Below are 19,217 nucleotides of genomic sequence, written 5' to 3' on the forward strand. Positions count from 1 at the left end.
TTGGCCACCCCCAATCTTTGGGCACAGGATGTCAGAACTGATTATGGTCATAAAATTTGTGGGTATTTGAAAATCTAACCCTTTTTCCAGACCATCAAAGGAAGGCGTTAGAAATGGTAAGCAACCTCTTCAAATCCCCTGGAGTTAAAACCAGGTCCCCAATAACCTGTCATTTCACAAGAAAAGGAGAAAAGGCAAAGGTGGCTGTGATGTAGAGGGAAGACCTCCAAGACATGGAGAACCTAGCAGTCCCCATGTTCTGCCTCTCCTTTGCAGGAGACCCCAGCAAAGCACGTTTCTAGGCCTCAATTTCCTCATCTGTAAAATGAGGGGGTTGAACTAATTTAAAAGGCTCCTTCCAGCTCTAAGATGCTGCGCTATAAAATGAGAGAAATGTGAATCTTTGGTTGCTATGATCTGAAAATATTTTGAATGTGGAGAATCAAATTGTACAGCAGTGCATGAACAAAATAATATGTTAATGACTAAGAAGACTGTATTTAATCCAATGGGAAACAGCAGAACTGCTGCTGTGTGTGTGCACACATGTGGCTTCCTTCCTTGAGCTCAAACATATATTTTGATTCACTAATATAGTAATCAGGCCTCTGGCAGCCTATCTTGCCCAAACACACACACACACACACACACACACTCACCACTTCAAATTAAAATGGGGTGGGGGGATTCCACTGCTGCTGTTTACATCCTTTTTGTGTTTGGATGGATTTTTTTAAAAGAAATTTTTATAGCGAAGGTGTTGGATTGACAGCCCCTGGAGGCCTCTGATCTCAGAACTGGGATGCGTGGGAGGAAGCTAGAGATTTCATTAGCATTTCGCCTTGCACACCAACTGCCCCCTCCCCAGCCGTCACAATCCTGTCCAGCAGCGGGGCCCCCAGACCCTCAACTAGGGAGGGGTCAGATCCGCGGCCCCGGAGGCGCCCGGCCAGAACCGGCCGGAACACGTGCTCGGGGCACTACCAGCTTCGACAATGAACGCCCACAGCGATGCGTCGGGCGGGGGCTGGCGGCAGGAAAGGTCAGGTCGCCAACCTTGGCCCCACACGAGAGTCGGGGCCAGGAGGCAGACGTGGGCCAGAGGCCGCACGTGGGTCTAACTACCGCCGGGCTCTGTTTCCACTCTGGGGCTCCCGACCCGGCCGGCCGTGCAGGCCGACGCCAGACCGCGGCCGCGGGGAGGGCCCTAGGCCCCGCGAGGCCGGCACGGGCGGCGGGCGCGGCGGCTCCTCCCCGCCCGACGGCCGCGCCCGCGCTCCGGCCCGCGCGGATTGGCCGGCACGCGGCGGCGGGCGGGCCGAGCCCGACCCCGCGGCCAGGTGAGGCGCCCCGCCCCTCGGCGGCTCCAGGTACGGCGGTGGGACCTCGGGGCCGCGGTCGGGCCGGGGCCGGGGCGCTATGGCCGAGTCCCAGCTGAGCTGCCTGGACGAGGCGCACGTGAACGAGAGGGTGACCGAGGCGCAGGCCGCCTTCTACTACTGCGAGCGGCGGCGGGCCGCGCTGGAGGCGCTGCTGGGCGGCGGCGAGCAGGCCTACAGCGAGCGGGTCAAGAAGGAGCGGCTGGGGGACTTCCTCTCCAGCCGGGAGCGCCAGGACCTCTGCGCCGCCTGGATCCCCTACGAGGACGCCGCCCCCGCCGCCGCCGCCAGGGGCAAGAGCAAGGCCAAGGCCAGGGCCCAGGCCCCCGCGCAACCCCCGGACGAGCCCGGCGAGTCCCTGGCCTACTGGCCCGACCGTTCGGACACCGAGGTGCCCCCTCTGGACCTGGGCTGGACGGACACCGGTTTCTACCGCGGCGTGAGCCGCATCACCCTCTTCACCCACCCCCCCAAGGACGAGAAGGCGCCGCACCTCAAGCAGGTGGTCAGGCAGATGATCCAACAGGCTCAGAAGGTAGGCCCTGCCCCCGACCCCCACACCGGTGGGACCCCAACCCCGGCCCCTTGGACCAGGCCCCAACTCCGGGCAGGGCCTGGAGCAGGCCGCCCTGACGCCCGTTGTACAATGGGCCCCAACCCCCCCTCATGGGGCTATCATGAGGCCTCCATCTAGAGAGTACGGACGTGAACGTGGTTAGCAAATTAGAAGGTGCTGGACAGATGTTAGTCATCGTTACTACAGTGTCCAGAGGCGCTGGCTTTGCTCTGTACTTCTGGAATTAACTTGTCGTGTCCATCTCCCTAGGGAAGAGTGGATGCCATGAAGGAAAATGTTGAAAAAGGGCCACTCAAAGGTCTTGATAATAACCCATCTGCTGCCCAGGGACTTACAGAACACATCCCTCGCCATTTTCTCATGTTATCTTCAAAACTACTCCAGGAAGTAGCCGGTGGTGGTGGCCTCCCCACCCCCATCCAGGCATGTTGCTCTTGGGAGCACCCCCACCCACAGTCAAAGCCGGCCTGTCCCCCTCCCTTTCACACCCTCTCCTGGGACCAATAAGAGCTCAAGCAGCCTGGAATGAATGAGGGGATGTATTTTGAGCACCTACTATGTCCTTGGCACTATGCTGGGCACTTTGACAAGGCAGGCCATTGGACTCCAGCTCAGGGAAAAGCTCCTACTTAGCACATCTGCTCTGCTGGAGAGTTGGGAAGAAGGGTGTTTCCATGGTGGCGGGTTAGGAATACTGGTGGGGCCAGTAGGTTGTGGAGCAGGGGAATGACTTTAATCTTTACTCTTCTGTGCCTTTGGGTAGGAATATCTGGGTAGGGTAGGAGCTTCCAAGTGAAATACAGGATGCCCATTAAATTTGAACTTCAAATAAACAGCACATAACTTTTTAATATCAATTTATCCAAAATATTACTGATACTGACATTCATACTGAAAAGTTATCATTGCTTATCTGAAATTCAAATTGAATGGGGCATTCTGTATTTTTATTTGCTAAATCTGACTCCCCTACACTGAGATTTGTTAAGAAACACCAGCAGCCTTTGGTGCATAATTCAGAATACACAACAAAAGTAGCTTGGGTTCACCGTGCTGATTCAGCTCAATGAGTGTGATTGGAATTCTGTTTCCCCTGGACGCTGAACAGGAAGCCATAGGCCTAAGAAGGGAAAAGTAAGCTAGAAAGACCAGTGGCAGGGCTCCTCTTCCTGGAGGGTTGATCTAGGTAGTTGGCTAGACTGGCTTCCAGAAGGAAGGGTTAACTTTTCATTGTCCATGTTTCCACCCCCCTTTCTAAATAATTCCTCTTTGTCTGACTGAGCTTTCTTTATATATTGCATTCTGCAGAAGAAAAAGGCAAGACTGAACGCAGAGGAGGGGCAAGGGAAGTGAGCAGCAATACTGGGCAGCAGGCTGCAGCTGGGGTCAGGGGTCAAGTCTCATGATGTAATACTAACAAAGCCTCCATTTATTTAGCACTTAATGTGTGCCAGCCACTGTGCATTTTCTCATTTGCTTTTCACAACTGGGTGAGATATGTAGTCTCCTTAGTTTTGAAGAAAAAGAAATCAGGATTCAGAACAGTTAAGTTTCTTGCAGCTAGTAAGTGGCTGAGCCAGGCTCCAAACACCAAAGCCACTGTGCTACCCTGCCCCACTGTCTGAAATAATGGTGCAGTAGGGATTAAGCAAGGAGTTTGAATGGAGCTAGCCTGATCACAACCTGGGGGACAGGTTGTGTACCCCTGTTACAAAAAGGGAAGGACAGGGCCCCTGGCCACTGAAGCTTCTAGTCCTGCATAGTGGGGTGTTCTTAACTTTTTAAATATTTAACAGAAACTTTAACAATTGTGAACCAATCCAATATGTATAGATTAAATCAGCAGTTATTTCCTGTGTGCCTACTGTGTGCCAGGCACTAGCCATAAAGAAAACACAAACTGTAGCCTTGTAAGAGTTTACTCAAATGCTGGGGCTCTGCTGGAAGGGAAAGAGTTTGAGGCTGGATGTGCCCAATCTGGGAAGGCTCCCTGAGGGAGATGAGTTACAGAGTTGGAAGGGGAGAGGGAAGTAAACTGGAATGGGCAGTTTAAGACTCCAGAGCAGGAACGAGAGATTTTCGCTTGAAAAAAGCAAGGCAGTTTGGCAGGAAAAAAGAGCTGTCATGGTGGGAGCTTAGTGCTGGGTGAGGCCTGGTGTAGGGACCCTAAAACTGGGCCCAAGGTAGGTGACCGCCGCCCTGGAAGCACCAGCGTCTGACCCTGTCTGTGCCCACTCAACTCCTAGGCTCTCTGGGCCCTCACCCTGAATCACTGTGCCTCATGTATGTGTAGCCACTTCTTCTCAAAGACTCTGTGAAGTAGGTAGGACAGAGAGGTTGACCCTGTCTCACAGGGGAGGAAACTGAGGCACAGATGAGGAAAGGGGCTTGCCCAAAGGTCATGTGGCTGGTTATGGAAGAACCCAGATCCCTAGCTTCTGCTCTAAAGGCTGCACTGTCTGACACCTGCCTGGCCCCCACCCCCACACTGGCTTGTCCAGCTGGCAGGGAACCTTCCGTGGCCATTAAACTAGATCCTTCCTCCTTCCTTTTCACCCTGAGGGAGGGAGTTTCCTTTGTTTCCAGTGAGAGTCTGACTGCCCAGAAGCCGGGTGGGGCAGGCTGAGACGGTTTATGTGCAGAGACACGGGTAACATGGAGGGGAGGCAGAAGGACATGCTCACGTCCAGTTATGTGCCGGAAAGTTTTGTATTTTATTTAATTTAATCCTCAGAGTAACCTTGTAAGTTGCTATTGTTTTTGTCCCCAAATGACAAACAGGAAACTAAGGAGTTGCTATGACTTGCCCATGGTCACAGACCAGCGAGGAATTCTGTATCTGGTCTTCGGGGCTATGGAGAAAGGAGCCCAATGAAGGGACACTTTGAAACTATGATTGGGAAGGAGGGGCAGAGGGTGGTGGCCAGTGAGGAAACAGCCCAGCAGGTGTGGGGCTGGGGCCATGTGGAATGGGAGGAAGGCCTTTGAGGTCAGCCTAAGCTCTCTGCTCCCTGGGCCTCTGCAAATGGCAGAAAGCCCTTCCCAAGCCACACTGGGCAACTGGCATTCAAACAATGGGCTATTTACTTGTGGGGTGGGGTTTTTTCTGCTGTCCCGCCCCCCCCCCCCCCCCCCGGAGTAATCTGCTTATGATGTTCTTTGTCTGCTTAAACCACAGGCGGAAAGGGTACCTTTAGGGATCCAGAAATGAGCCCCAGCCAGTGCCATGCCAGCAGAGAAGACCAGGGGAAGTCGCTGCTGCGTAGGCTGTTCAGATCATTATAACTGCCAGGCAGTGGACTTCTGGCAGGACTGTTCATAGACAGAGCAACTCTGGGTTGTTATTCGCAAAGCTGGAGTAAGAGAACCAGACAACTGCAATCTGGATGGGTGGTCAACTTGGAAGGATTATGCATCCATTTGGTCATAGGACAAATACTCGGAGGTCTACTGTGTAGTAAGCATACGTTAGTAGAACACAGACATGTAAAACACCCCTCCGCTCTTTAATAGCCTAATCATCTGCTGATCCATCCAGTATGAGGAGTGCTTGATGGGGGCGTGGCAGGAGGGGCACTGCCCAGCCCCTAAACCCGGTTAAGAAGGGCCTCTGATGCTGAGGAGCTGTATACGGGCACGTCCGAACGCAGCAGGAAGGATGAGGTGGTGCTAAGCCGTCCACGCACCCAGGCTCCCTTGGGATGGGCTGCATCCATTTTTGAGGCTGCTGGGCAGGTTTAGAGAATACTGCCTTGTGCTTCAGAAACAGAGGAAACCTTACTGGCCCTCACCTTGAAGATTGACCTTGACCCCTGCATTCCTAGGCCCTACCCTTAAATGCACCAGCTTCCCAGCTCTTCTCAATTTATCACAAACTGCCCCGTTTCCTTGGAGCCTCGATAACTGTGTAAGGCAGGGTGTTGTCTTCATTTCACAGAGGATCCCTCTGAGGTCCAAAGAGGTGAAATGATTTGTCTTTAGACCAAGGACAAGGAGATTACACAGCATCCCCAGGCCCTCGGTCAGGAATACCAATGACCCCACGAAGATTATAAACACAACCCGGGAGAGGGAGGCCACTGGAATAGGTAACTATTATTAACTAGGAGCTACTCGTCTGATTCCTGTTGTAATTAGTGGAATAGTCCTGCCAGGTTGATTGAGGAGCGAGGAGTGGGTAACCAGGCTAGTCCTACCCCATCTCTGCCTATTGATGGGTTTGTCCCTTTCCTTCAACGCCTGGCTGAGAGGCCACCTCTTCCTTGGCATTTTATCAAATTTTCAATCCAAAAGTTCCACACAGCTTGCCGTGGGAGAGCCCATTTCATCCTGCCGGACTGGGTGCTTTAGAAGAGCAGAGACTCTGTCTTACTCCTCTCAGTCTCCTTTGCAGGACCCCAGTGGTGCCCTGACTGTCAGAGGTGGTCAACAATCTGTTCAAAGAATTGAAGACTGTCTTCTATTGGCCACCTGTCCCTCTAGGGAAGTAAGTGTCTGGAGACATCCCTGTTGCATTGCACATTACTCAGGGGACTCCTTTAATCCTCATTGAAACAAGCTGTCTGGCAGCAGAGAGAAGAATACTCTAAATTAGAGCAGTAGGGGGACAGAGAAGAGGGGTGGGTTAGAGGGATTCGGGGAAAGATGCAGAGCATGAGGCATGACTGGCCAGGTTAGCGGCCAGTCTAGGCCACTGATCAGCAGGTGTAGTGAACAGCTGGGATACAGATGCCCAGGGGTGTGGCAAAGTCTTGGAGTCATCAGCTCACCTCACCATGGGCCTCAGCTTTGCAGATGGCAGCCTCTGCCTCTGAGTAGGGCCCACTATCTTTCTGCCTTAAACTCGGTTGACACTTCTCTCATTCAGCTACATCCAGCAAATAGCACCGATCACCTTCTGCATACCAAGTGTTGTGCTGGGCATTGAGATACAGAGATAAGGCAGATGCCACAAAACCCCAGCGTACATATATAATTTTCTTAAAACGTAACTGGTGTTTGAATTCCGAGAGTCAGATTATGCATTCATTAGCTACCTCACCATGTAGTTCGCATGCTGGTCCCAGTTCTTGACTTGGTCCTAATACCTCCATACCTCCCTCCTTTCCCCATTCTCCTCCCCTTCCGTCTCAGAGGGACAATAACTTTACCCAGGAGCTTCTGAGCTGCCTTTTGGAAGCCCGATTTAAATGCACAGAGCAAGAGGAGGCCTCTCAGGCAGTCCAGGGCCCCACAGGCCCCACACACTGTCCCCTCTCCTAACCCTTCTGCCCTTCCTCAAGTGACCGTTCCACACGAGCTTTGTTTCAGAGGCACCAGGCAGTTCCAGAGTCCTCGTCCCAGGAAGGCTGGTGGGCAGTGGCACAGCTGCAGCTCCAGGGAATAAGCACTTCACAGGCCTTCCGGGATCTTGCCCCAGCCTGTCCAGGCATCCCTGGCAAGCTCGGGGCACTTTGGCTATTGGGTTCTGAGTCTCTCTCTTTTATGCTTAACCACTGATCCCAGGCGCTGGGATTCCTGAGCAGTGAGACCCAGCTTCATGTCAAGAACAGAAGACAGGCTCTGAAGTTGAAAGATTTTGGGTTCTATCCTATCTGGCCATTTACTGGCTGTGTTCCTCTGGGCAAATCACCGCCCGCTCTGAGGCTCCTGACTGATAAAATGGGGAGGATAATATCTAGGTTTCTGAATGGTTTAAAACAAACTAGAGAAACTGGTGTGTGAAGCTGAGAATACTAGAAAGTGTCATACAAATGTTCATTGTCTGGGAAAGTAACTGTTGCCTTCTCCCTCTTCTTGCAGGGGTGTGACCAAATTTTCTCCCAGGAAGTTAGGGTACCTGACCCAGGAGATTAGAGTTAGGAGAGTTAGGAGTGGCTCCTCCCTTGAGTGAGACAGGAGCAGCGGCTGCCCTGCCCATTCCCTCCCCTCCTCGAATTTATCTGTTTGCCTTGATTTGGTGGGGGTGGGGTTGGTGAGGACGGCCTGCCTGCCAGATGCTGTGGCTTCTGAATCCTCAGCCCTGGATCTTCTCTGGGCTCTGCTGTGGGCAGAGAGAGATAAGACAGGCAGGTGCAGAGGCTCCCCTGACCCTAAACCAGCATTCCCCTGAGGATGTTCCCGGCACAGTCATCCTCAAGGGCCTGACTGGCTGCCCAGGCCCAGCCCAAAGAGCCCCAGGGCAGTCTGGAAATACCCCAAGTTCTTTTACTCTGGAGAATTAAAGCTTTCATTGGGAGAAGAGGCCCCGGTAGACTGGGGTGTGGGGCAGGGTGTAGGGGTTACCTATGAGTAATCACAGCCTTGGGCTGTGTTTCTCTTTGGAGAAGAGGGAGTGGAGGGTTGGCTCCTCTGAAATCTGACACTTTGGGTTCCTGAAACTGTATGGACGGGTGTTTCTGGGAGAGTTCAAAAGTAGAAGATGGGGCTTCAGCAAACTTTATGACCTTCTCTTAGTTTCTTGGTAGCAAAGCCAGGTGTGATGGGCAGAGATCTCAGAAGGCACAGGCCGCTGCCAGAGGAGGGGGTCCCCTGCAGGGAGCCAGCCTGGGAATCCTCACTCTTGCTCTTGCTGTCTCTTTCCTAGTTCACTGGATGGCCTTTGCTGGGCCTCTATGTTTCCACATCTGTAAAATGGGGATGATTCTTGCTTTCTTGCGCAAGATTGTCCTAAGAACCTAAAGCACGTATGCAGGTAAAAGGGACTTCTCTAAAGATGAGATAGGTGACCTGCATGCTATTTCCTTTAACCCAATCCTCAGCACCTTGCAAGGGAGGTGGTGGTTTCCCTGAAGGTCAGGGAAAGCGTAGGCCATAGAACTCACAAGAGGCTCCTGGGATTCCATCTAGTCTGAGTTCAAGGCTGTGTCCTTCCACTACGAATGCAGGTTACCCTTGGGAATTTCCCTCTGGGGCCACCTCTTCCCTCTGAAACTTCCAGAAACATTCAAAGTTTATTGGGAGGCTTTCAGACTAATTCTGGAGACAGACAAATACCCAACTGCTAGCTGCTCCAATCTGTGCCACGTTGGGGGAGAAAGGTTCTTTCTTCCTGGTGACAGCGGGGCAGGTGACACAGGGAATCTGGTATAAGTAGCCTCTAGAGACCTATTTGACCTCTTCGTGGCCACTTTCTGGCCCCCTTGGACTTGTGCCGCTCCCTGACAGGCTGAGGCCTTGAGAGGATTCCCAGCCCGGCCCCTCCATGTTCTCACCCCCTGGGATGCTGACTCACCTGGTGGCCAGATCCACCCCTCTTGTCTTAGAAGGTACAAAGCAGAGGCTGTTTGAGGCAGGCTTCCAACCCGAGCTGGGGGTGGGGTGGGGAGCAGGGCAGAGAACAAATGAGGCCAGGGCTGGGTCCTGGCTGACCACTGGCTTCTGCTGTCCTGAGCCGCCCCTCAGGCTGAGTCACTCTAGAGATCCCTCCCCCATCCCTTCCCCCTCCCCCACCACTCCCCACCTCCCAGGTGCCCACTGTCAGCCTCAGCTGGGGCTGCTGCTTTCCCTGGTTTTCTTTTTCCCTCTCTAAAATCCATGGAGTGCGTGGACTTGCTAATGATCCCAGAATCTTAGTCCTGGAAGAGAGCCTGTGGCTTTTCTAATTATTAGTCTCTCTGGCCCAGATTTCCAATAATCTGGAAACATCCCTGGTACAGCTTGTATGCCGGCCATCATTCTGTTGGGCTCCTTGCGGTACTGGCTGGGCATGTAGGAGGCTCCTCCTGACACGGGTTCTTTTTGTTTTGTTCTTTAGCAGTGAGTCAGGAGATGGTGGGGTGGAGGTGGGACCAGGACTCTTTACCTTTCAGTGAGTCTTTGAGGACAGACTGCGAGTGTCCTTAACTCCCTCATCTAGGAGGGTCTCTGGACTGCCTGGAGATTCCCATTTGCTCATCCCCTCAACATATTTTCCCGAGAACCTACCATGTGCCAGGCATCAGAAATTTACAGATGAATCAAATGTGGACCCTCAAACTCTGTGGACCCTCAAACTCCTGGCTTCTGCCTCCCAAAGTGCTGGGATTACAGGCATAAGCCCCTGTGTCTGGCCCCAATAGCTATTATTTATTGAGCATTTACGTGCCAGACATGTGCAGCCCTTTTAGAATATATTATTTCGTTTAATTTTTACAACAATCCAGCAACTTCCCATTTTACAGGTGAGGAACTGAGGTTCAGAGAGGATAGGGTCACACTGCCAGTAACTAGAGAAGCCGGATGGGAACTGAGATGAGTCCGATTCCCAGGCTTACGCACTTGCCCTGAGTTCCAGGTGAGCAGATGCTTCCTGGGAACTGACGGCTGAGTCAGCCAGTGGAAGGGCAGGGCAGGCAGAGGCAAGGCTGGAGGCACGTGGACTCACGCTGTTCCCATCACCGGAATGCCCTCCTTATCACCTTCACCAGCCACACTTTTCCCTGCAGTCTCAACTTGCCTCTCTGGGTAAGCCCTCTCAGGTAACATCACCTGGCCATAGCCACGAAGTTATCCTTGCCGCCTCTCAGAACCTCCCAGGCAAACTGCCAGCTCCAATTGTCTCACCCCGAAGGATCAATCAAATGCCTTGAGTCCTGCCTTGCTCTGCCCACGTGCTGCATCTTGCAGAGAGCTCAAGCCTCGTAACCCAAACCAGCAGATGATCCTAAAAATCGTTTGTGTATCTTCACTGGATTTTTTTTTTTTTAGCAGTTGATTTATCTTTGTAATTATGTTTGGCTTTAAGCTAATGTTAAAATGAGCTTGCATTAGATAATTTTCACTAATTAACACCAACTTAGTGCTGGGGATGTCATCCCAGAAGCATGCTGTGGGGCAGGGAAAAGCTGGCCTGGCCTAGGATCTTAGAAAGAATTGTGATGCTTACTCCCTGGCGGGGCACTATATATGGCTCTTCATGGCTGAATTAGTTGACCTTGCTCACGTGGGTGCAGTCTGTTCTCTTTCTCTGCAGAGCTAGCCTGGGTCTCCTTTGTATGTTCCGTCTCATTCAACCTTGTTTAGGGAATGTGTTTCAAAAGTGATGGCCTCAGAGGGTCAGCTCAACAGGGAGTGAACCCCAGTGGGTGCAGCAGGGAGACATGACCCACAGGGTCGGGAACAGCCCCACACTGAGGTTGAAAGGCCTGGGACAGCATGTGTCCTGGCTGGGCAGAATTGGGCTCCATTGCTGCCAGTGCAGAGAGGGAACTGGTGTTTAATGATATCTAATTAGTGAGCTGAAACACTGTAACATGGCTGCAGACAGCTGGGAAGCCGCAGCTGACAAAGCACAGATGCCCTGCTGGTGGGGAGGGGGCAGCCTGGCCTCCACATTGGCAAGAGGACCCATTGGAGCTCTGGATTTGGCTCTGCCCTCTTTGTGGGCCAGAGCTCAGGCCCCAAATGCATCCGCAGCTCACCTGTGTGGAGGTGTTCTGTTCAGAATGTTTACTGTGTGCCAGTTTTTGTGCAGGAAGGAATGACAGGTCTCTGTCCCCCACCGCTCATGGGTAGATGGGGGAAGCTCCCGTGTGCTTAGACAGACAGTGGCTTGAGCAGACATGCATCCTAGGGAGGGCACACACTGCACTAGGGAGTGGAGACAGAAAATAATCCTGAGACAGTCTTGGGAAGAGTGGAACAAGGACCTCCACAGAGTTAGAGCATTCCTGTTACCATGGGAGTAGGGTGGTGGTAGTGTGAGTTAAGATCAGAGCTGGAGCCTGCTGGGTGTGTTTGGAGAACATAGAGTAACCTCATGGGGTGTGAGCCGATTGCCAGGGGAGGAGGGGAAGAATGCATCTTTGGGCTGGAAGCACACGCGGAGGGTCTTCAGCCAGGCTGAGGGCCTTTGACTTGATTCTGTGGCAATTGAGAGCCACAGAGTGTTTGAGCAGGGAAGTGATGTGCTTGAGGTTGTGTTGTGAGATACATCTGCCGAGAGGGGAATGATCAGGGCAGAGTAAGCTAGTGTTGCATGAAGCTGACATGGAGCACCTGTGGCCAGGCACTGTCCCAGAGGAAGGCCAGCGCTCGGCCCTTGGGAGCAGGTACAACACGGGGCTTTATCACGTTTCTTTTCACCCTCATAAGAACGGTAAAGTAGCCTTGTTTTACAAATGGAATTGAGAGGGGTTAAGTAACTTGTCCAAGGTCTCACAGCCAGTGTAGAATCTCTGACACTTTCCACACTGCAATACACTTTTGGACTGTGGGACTTAGAGAGATGAATCGAGAGTCCAGGGGTGGGGAGCAGGCTCTGTGGGGGTCACGCCGAGTGAGCCATGTGCAGTTGTGCAGACCTCCTCTCCTGGGCTCTCCTCTCCTCTTTGTCCCCAGGGTACATACGTGGGAAACTCAAGGTAAAGCTTTGTTTTACACCCTGCTGGTGTAAAAACAGGTGATGATTCGGAGGGGGCCTGCTGCAGTCTTGATGACGGAGGAAGTCTTGGCAGTGTACCCAGAGTACTTACAGCGCCCCCCACTCCCCAGTGAATTGCTTCCATACTCCAGCAGCACCTTTTTATGCTCCAGTTAATGGCTGCGCCAGTTATAAGGAGTCGCCTCTGTTCCCTGGAGCCCGCCTCCAGGTACTTGACTCAGGTAGCAGTTTGTTTTCTTTTTTTAGAGACAAGGTCTCCCCCTGTTGCCCAGGCAGGAGTGCAGTGGCGCGATCATAGCTCACTGCATGCAACCTTGAGCTCCTGGGCTGGAGCGATCCTCCCTGGCAGTGGTTTTCTGAGCAGTGCGTTGCGATTGCATTGATGGGGGTGCTGGTGTAGACGCCAAACATCACTTGACTAACAGTGCATCCTGCAGACTCTTCCTCACTTGGGCTGCCCTTCCCCTCAATTAGATCATTGTGACCTTTGTGAGCGCATAGTGTTGCCTGGGCTCTAATCACTACTCCAGGATGGGCCTGCTGGGCTCGGCGTGCAGCGTAGGAGCAACATCTCCACCTCGGTGTCTGTGCCGCAGCAGGCGCTGGCTGGCTGGCTCCCCAGGAGCTCAGCAGGTCCCCGCTGGCTGGCTCCTTCCCTCCTGCCCCCTCCTCTGAAGTGATGGCCCCTTTGTTCCGGGCTCCATCTCTGAGGATAGAAGAGGGCACCGGCATTTACCTGTCGCTCACAACAGGCCAAGCACTATGTTGTCATTCCACCTGCATTGTCCCATTTAAAACTCAGAGCAGGCTGGGCCTGGTGGCTCATACCTGTAATCCTAGCATTTGGGGACGCCGAGGCAGAAGGATCACAGGAGTTTGAGACCAGCCTGGGCAACATAGTGAGACCTCATCTCTTAAATAAGAAATGAGTAAATAAAACTCAGAACAACCCTGTGAAGGGTTCACCTCCCCATTCTAAAATGAGGAAACTGAGGCCTAGTAAATGACTCACTCAAGGCCACACAACCAGTGAGACTTTCTGCTTCCAGACTATATATTATTTTCCAAACACCAGCCTTCACTCAAAGTGTGATCCATCTACCTCCTGCATTCAGTCACCTGGGAGGGAGGTGGAGAAGGGGTGTTGTTAAAATGCATTTCTTGGGCCTGAGGAATCAATCTTTGAGGATGGGGCCCTGGAATCTGCATTTTGAATAGGCGTGCATGCACACACCCCCCCACCCCACTCCCAGGTGATTCTTTGTGCACTGAAGGTTGTCTGCTGGCCTGTGGGCCTTGATCCCTCTCTTTGGGGAGATCAGAGGAGATTCCACAGTCAGAGCTGTCTGAGCCAGAGCCTGGTTGGGCAGACCCAGCACTATCCTCCATGGGAAAGGGAAGGACTCTGCCCTCTGGTCCCAGACAGACAAACTCCCCTGGGCTGACAGATGGACGGCCATTCTGAGAGGCCGCCTTCAGGCTGCTTGACCTGTTTGTGCAGCCGCTGCCCTCCCTACCCTGAGGGACCTTGGGGCTTCAGGTGTGGGTAGTTAGCTCCATTTGCCTTGTAGAACGGGAATTTAATGATTCCTCTTAACTTCACAGCATTTTCCTGGGAATAGGCGTGATCCCATTGGGACCCTCCCACTGCCCTGGGAGGCAGGTAGGGAGGCACAGGGTGCAAAGTGGGGCCCCAGGTTCACATGGGTAATAAGTGGGAAAGTGTCCCTGGCTTCTTCTCTTCCTCCCCCAGGAAAAGTAACCATCAGCAGCAGGCCCCTGAGGTCAGCAAGCTTGGCCTATGGCCTTTTCTTTTTCACACCACAGAGTTGGTAAGGAAGGAGTAGACTTTGGGATCTTTGCAGGCAACAGCCCCAGAGTCTCGAGCTCCACACCAGCAGGGCTGGGGCAGCCAGCAAGGGGAAGGATGGTACTCTCTGTTTCTAACCATGCAGCTCAGTTTGCATCCTGGTCTTGTGTGACCAGAGGTGGCCTATGGTCCTAGCCAGAATAGATCTGTCCCCAGAGCCTGACATGTCCGCACTGTCTAGGGGTGACAACTTGGTGTTGTAGAAAAGGTCAGGACTGGGATCAGAAGCCTAGGCTTTAATTCAGCTCTCCCAAGACTCAGCTGGTAACTTTAATCCCTGGGCTGGGCCAGATGCCATCTGAGTTTCTTCCTACCTCTGAGATTTGTTGAGCCTGGAATGTCTTGAGTGTAGGAGTCAAAAACAATGGTGGGCACAGTCCAGGGGCTTTGTCAGGGCTAACATGCAGCCATACTCTACTTCCTGGCCTTGCACTGCGTCACAGGGAGGCGGGTGCTTGTTTGTAATGTACACAAAGGCACTTGCTATATGTGCTGGTGGCAGCCCTGCCTCCTGGTCCGGTTTCCTCGGGGTGGTTAAATACTGTCCTCAGTCAGGGTTGGCTGCTCCTTCAAGATCTTGGGTGGAGTAAAGACAGAGACCAGACTTTTGAGCTGTCACTCAGGCAACTGTCCCAAAACGTGCTAACTTCTTTTCCCTTCTCTGCACCCCTGTGGGAGAACTTCAACGTCCAGCAAAATGATCTAACCAGGAATCTTGCTCAGCATTTTTTTTTCCCTTCACCTTAGTGCCTTGTCATTAATTAAATAAAGGAGAAAACTGCGAAGTTACACCTACACGCAACAAATAAAGCAATAGACGTGAAACTCCCTTCATTTAGCCATTTATTCCACAAACATGGAGAACTGACTTTGTGTTGAGCTCTGTGCTAAGGATGGAAACTCTGAAAGAATCAGATGGTTCCTGCCGTCCAGGAACCCAGAGAACTGACTTTGTGTTGAGCTCTGTGCTGAGGATAGAAACTCTGAAAGAATCAGATGATTCCTAACGTCCAGGAACCCAGAGCCTCCTAAGGGACAGAGACACTGAGTAGACATTCCAGTAAAGCGTCAAGGAGCTCTGTTATCTGCCTGGACTACAATGTGGGCAGGAAGCAGGGAGTGGTTAACGCTATTAGATGGGGAGAAGTTCAGGAAATTCTTAGCTGAGTCTTGAAAACTGCATAGATGTTTTACAGGGGCGTGGAAGGAGGAGAAACAAAGGACTTGAAACTACCTGATACCTACAAGGTTCTTGAGGGGGAGGGGCACAGTTTTGCCTCTTAAGAGACATTTGTCAATGTCTAGAGGCATTTTTGGTTGTCATGACTAGGGGTGATGCTACTGGCATCTGGTGGGTCGAGTCCAGGGATGCTGCTAAACATCGACAACAACAGAGAACCATCCAGCCCCAAAGGTCAGTGGTGCCGCAGTGAGACACCATGTTAAGGTAACCGTAGGGCATCCTGTGTGGCTGAGAACTGGGGCAGAGGGGAGATATGGCCCAAGATGTAGCGGGGCCCTACAAATGCCAAGTCAAGGAGTTGGGACCACTCCTGAGGGCTGCAGGACCCAGTGGTTCATGAGTCTGTTTTAGGGGGATTACTGCCGCGGAGAATGAATGGGATGGCGGAGATGGAGCAGGAGAGAGCAGTTAGGAAGCTGTTCCCGAAGTTGGAATGAGGAAATGAGGAGGGTCTGAGCTAGGGCGGCGTTTCTAACGGAAGCAGAAAGGAGTTGACCCAGAGAAGGTCCCGAAAGTGGAGGACTACTGGACTCGGCAACTGATGGGCTTTGGTCAGCGGGGAGGAGGAGGAGGCTGGTAGGTGTGGGCTTCTGGCCAGGGTGCCTGAGTGGATGTTGGTTTTGGGGGTGCCTGTGGGACAGGCTGATGGACGTGTCCAAGCGGCAGTGAGCTCTGTGCGTGTGGACATGTGGCAGAGCGGGGCCTTCTGCAGCCTGGATCATCCAAACACACCACGGCAGTGTAGGCAAGGTAGAGCCCTTTTTGTCATTTTTGTTATCTAATGGTTATTAAAGCGTCCAGAAGGAGACTCGGAAAAGCTGGCAGTTTAATTAAAGTTGAATGGCAGATAGAGGGACATTCGGAGCCTCCCGAACCCCCGCTCCCTCCCCACCCTGCTGCCTAGGCAGGACATCAAATGAGGAGATGTTGAGCTCATGAAACACCCGATGAGAAGTCTTACAACATCAGAGCCTCTTTGCCAGCACGCCTGCGACAGCTTATAAAAACTACTGCCACCTCAAATTAACCTCTCTCCCTGGGTGTTTCCTATCAGCAGGTGACCAGGTAAAGGACGCCGGGGGTAGGGAGCCAGCCAGGAGGAGGGGTGATTTTCTCTCCTGACAAACTCTGTTTCCCTGGGTTCTGAGCCAGTGTCGTCCTTTTTTAAAACCCGATTTTGCATCTACACTGGGAGCCTTGACGTTTGGCTTGGCATGGAGAATCACATGGGCGGTCAGAGACCCGGCAGAGGGAGTGGGGAGCTGGTTTTCCTGGGCTTGGATGTCAAGCAGGGCCCTCAGAGGCCAAAGCGGAGGGTAATTATCACTTCTCCACAAGCAGATTGCAGGAGTCCGTGAGCAATTGATTTTTTTCCTACTACAGATATTTCGTTGTTTAATTGGTAGTGACACAGATGGCTGGCTCTCACCAGGGTGTTGCAGACCAAGCCTCCTGAAAGCCAGGCCCTGGGGACGGCTGCCTCTCCAGCATCCTTAGGCCGGTCGCTGCTTATTTTCCAATTACAAAACAAAAGGAAGAGTGCGAATCCGAGAAGTGCTTCTGTGAACCAGTCAAGGACGTGAGTCAACTGTGAGTTCAGAAATGAGAAGACAGTGAACTCTGGCCTGGACAACACTTGGGAGATGAACTCTCAGGAGCACCATGAGATGGTGTCAAGTATCTGCCCCAGGAACTGCGTTTCTGATGGAACGAAGCCTACACCCTGCAGGGTCATGTCAAAACCCTCCGTGATCCAGCCCAGCCCTCTCGTACCTACCCGGTACCTACCCTGAACCGTGCCAGCCCCGCTGGAGGACTTGAATGTGATTTTTCTTTGTTTGATTGGCTGGCTTTTTGGGAACTCAAGTGCAAACAGCTGTTTATGGACCTCAGTTCACAGTCCTCGGCCATCATCGACCTGTGGAATGTCCCTCTTAATTTCACCTTTCGTCTTCCCTCCTCTCCTTTCTCCTTCTGTAGGCAGCCACCTTGATGTGTTCAGTATATATCCCTGGGCATGTTTGTATCCTTGAAAAGCAAGCAGTATTATTTTATGTACTGTGTTTTTGTTTACGTAAATGGTACTGTAGATCTCATTCTCTAACATTTTCAATTGAATGATCAATTTTTTCTTCTTTTTTTCACCATGCCATCAAATGGAATATCCATTTTATTCATTTAAGAGATGGGGTCTTGCTCTGTCACTCAGGCTGGAGTACAGTGACATGATCATGGCTCACTATAGCCTTGAACTCCTGGACTCAAGCAATCATCCTGCCTCAGCCTCCCAAGTAGCTGGGATGACAGTCACATGCCACCACACCTGGCTAATTTTTTATTTTTTGTAAAGATGGGGTCTCACTATGTTGCCCAGGCTGGTCTCAAACTCCTGGCCTCAAGTGATTGATCATCCCACCTCAGCCTCCCAAAGTGCTGAGATTATAAGTGTGAGCCACTGTGCCCGGCTGGAATATCCATGTTAAAAATAACTATGCAAGTTACTCCATGTGGAACTAGTTCGTTGCTTCTGTCTGCTATAAAACATTCTATCACATTCCTCACATTTTCCTTATCCAGTCTTCTAGAGATAGACATCTAAGTTGTTGCCAACTGCTTGCTGTCTCCAGAAAAGCTGCAGTGAGCACCTTTGTGCCTGCCCCCTTATAGACCCGTGCAGAGATCCAGGAGGTTCCCAGGGTGCCTGGCCAAGAGTGGTTCTGCTAGCTTATAGTTATGCACATACTTAAATCCACTAAGTTCTGCCTGTTGCTCTATAGAATAGCTGCACCATTGTTCCTTCCCCCCAGCAGTGAATGAGGGTTCCCCTCATTCCTGTCAACAGTTAGGATTACCCAACTTTCTAATTTTTAGTTAATCTTATAAAGCATTCTCTCTCTTTCTCTCTCTATTTTTCTGTCTCTCATCTCTTTGTTTTAATTTGAATTTTCTGACTACTAATAAGATCTGCTGCTTTTTATATACTTATTAGCCATTCAGGTATCTCCTCCTGGGAATTGGCTCTTCATATCCTTTGCCCATTTTTCTAATTAGTTTCCTGTCTTTTTCTTGCTGATTTGTAGGGATCCCATGTGTAATATTCTTTCTGGTTGTAGACACTGCACTTCCTGTCACCTATTGGTTACCTCTGTCTATGACCTCTTTATTTGAACAGAAAAATCCCCAATTTGTCAAATGCATCTTTTAAATTTCATTTTATTTGCCTTATGGTTTGTGCTTTTGGAACCTTAAATCCTTTCTTATCCTATGTCATGAAGATATTTTTCTACATTTCATAAATTCCCTTATTAGTTTTATCTTCCACATTTAGGTATTTAGCCTATCTGAAATTCACCTTTATGTATAGTGTGAGGTAGGGATGGATCCACCTTTATTTTTCTCTATATATTGTAGTAAGCCAATTTTCCCAATAGCATCTACCAAACAGCATTTTTTCTCCACTGATTGTGATTCTACCCTTATACATAAAGGTGTGTGTGTGTGTGTGTGTGTGTGTTTCTGGTCTCACCATTCTGTTCCACGGGTCTATTTGTCATTTCCTTCCTACCTGAGTACTGCAACTCTTATTACTGTGGCTCTGTAGTATATATTACTCTCTATTGAACGGGTGTCTTCTTTTAGCTTTTCTTTTTCAAAATTGAGATAGCGGTTTGTGGATCTTTATTCTTCTTCATGTGCTTGAAGCATTTGAATTTCTCAAAAACATTTACTAAACTTTTATTGGAGTTCCTTTGACTTTTATTAATATGGGGAGTATTGGATTTTTT

General features: G+C 51.3%; 1 protein-coding gene across 1 annotated transcript in view; it reads left to right on the forward strand.

Moving 5' to 3' along the window:
• The first annotated feature begins 1,419 nt into the window (after positions 1 to 1,419).
• FAM83F (family with sequence similarity 83 member F) overlaps positions 1,420 to 19,217 on the forward strand; it is a 31,234-nt gene continuing 13,436 nt past the window's right edge. The window contains exon 1 of the mRNA XM_069491710.1: positions 1,420 to 1,914. Coding sequence (XP_069347811.1) covers positions 1,420 to 1,914 — 495 coding nt within the window. The remainder of the gene's footprint in view (positions 1,915 to 19,217) is intronic.

Source organism: Eulemur rufifrons, chromosome 16 (assembly GCF_041146395.1).
Source record: "Eulemur rufifrons isolate Redbay chromosome 16, OSU_ERuf_1, whole genome shotgun sequence".
NCBI classification, from domain to species: Eukaryota; Metazoa; Chordata; class Mammalia; order Primates; family Lemuridae; genus Eulemur; species Eulemur rufifrons.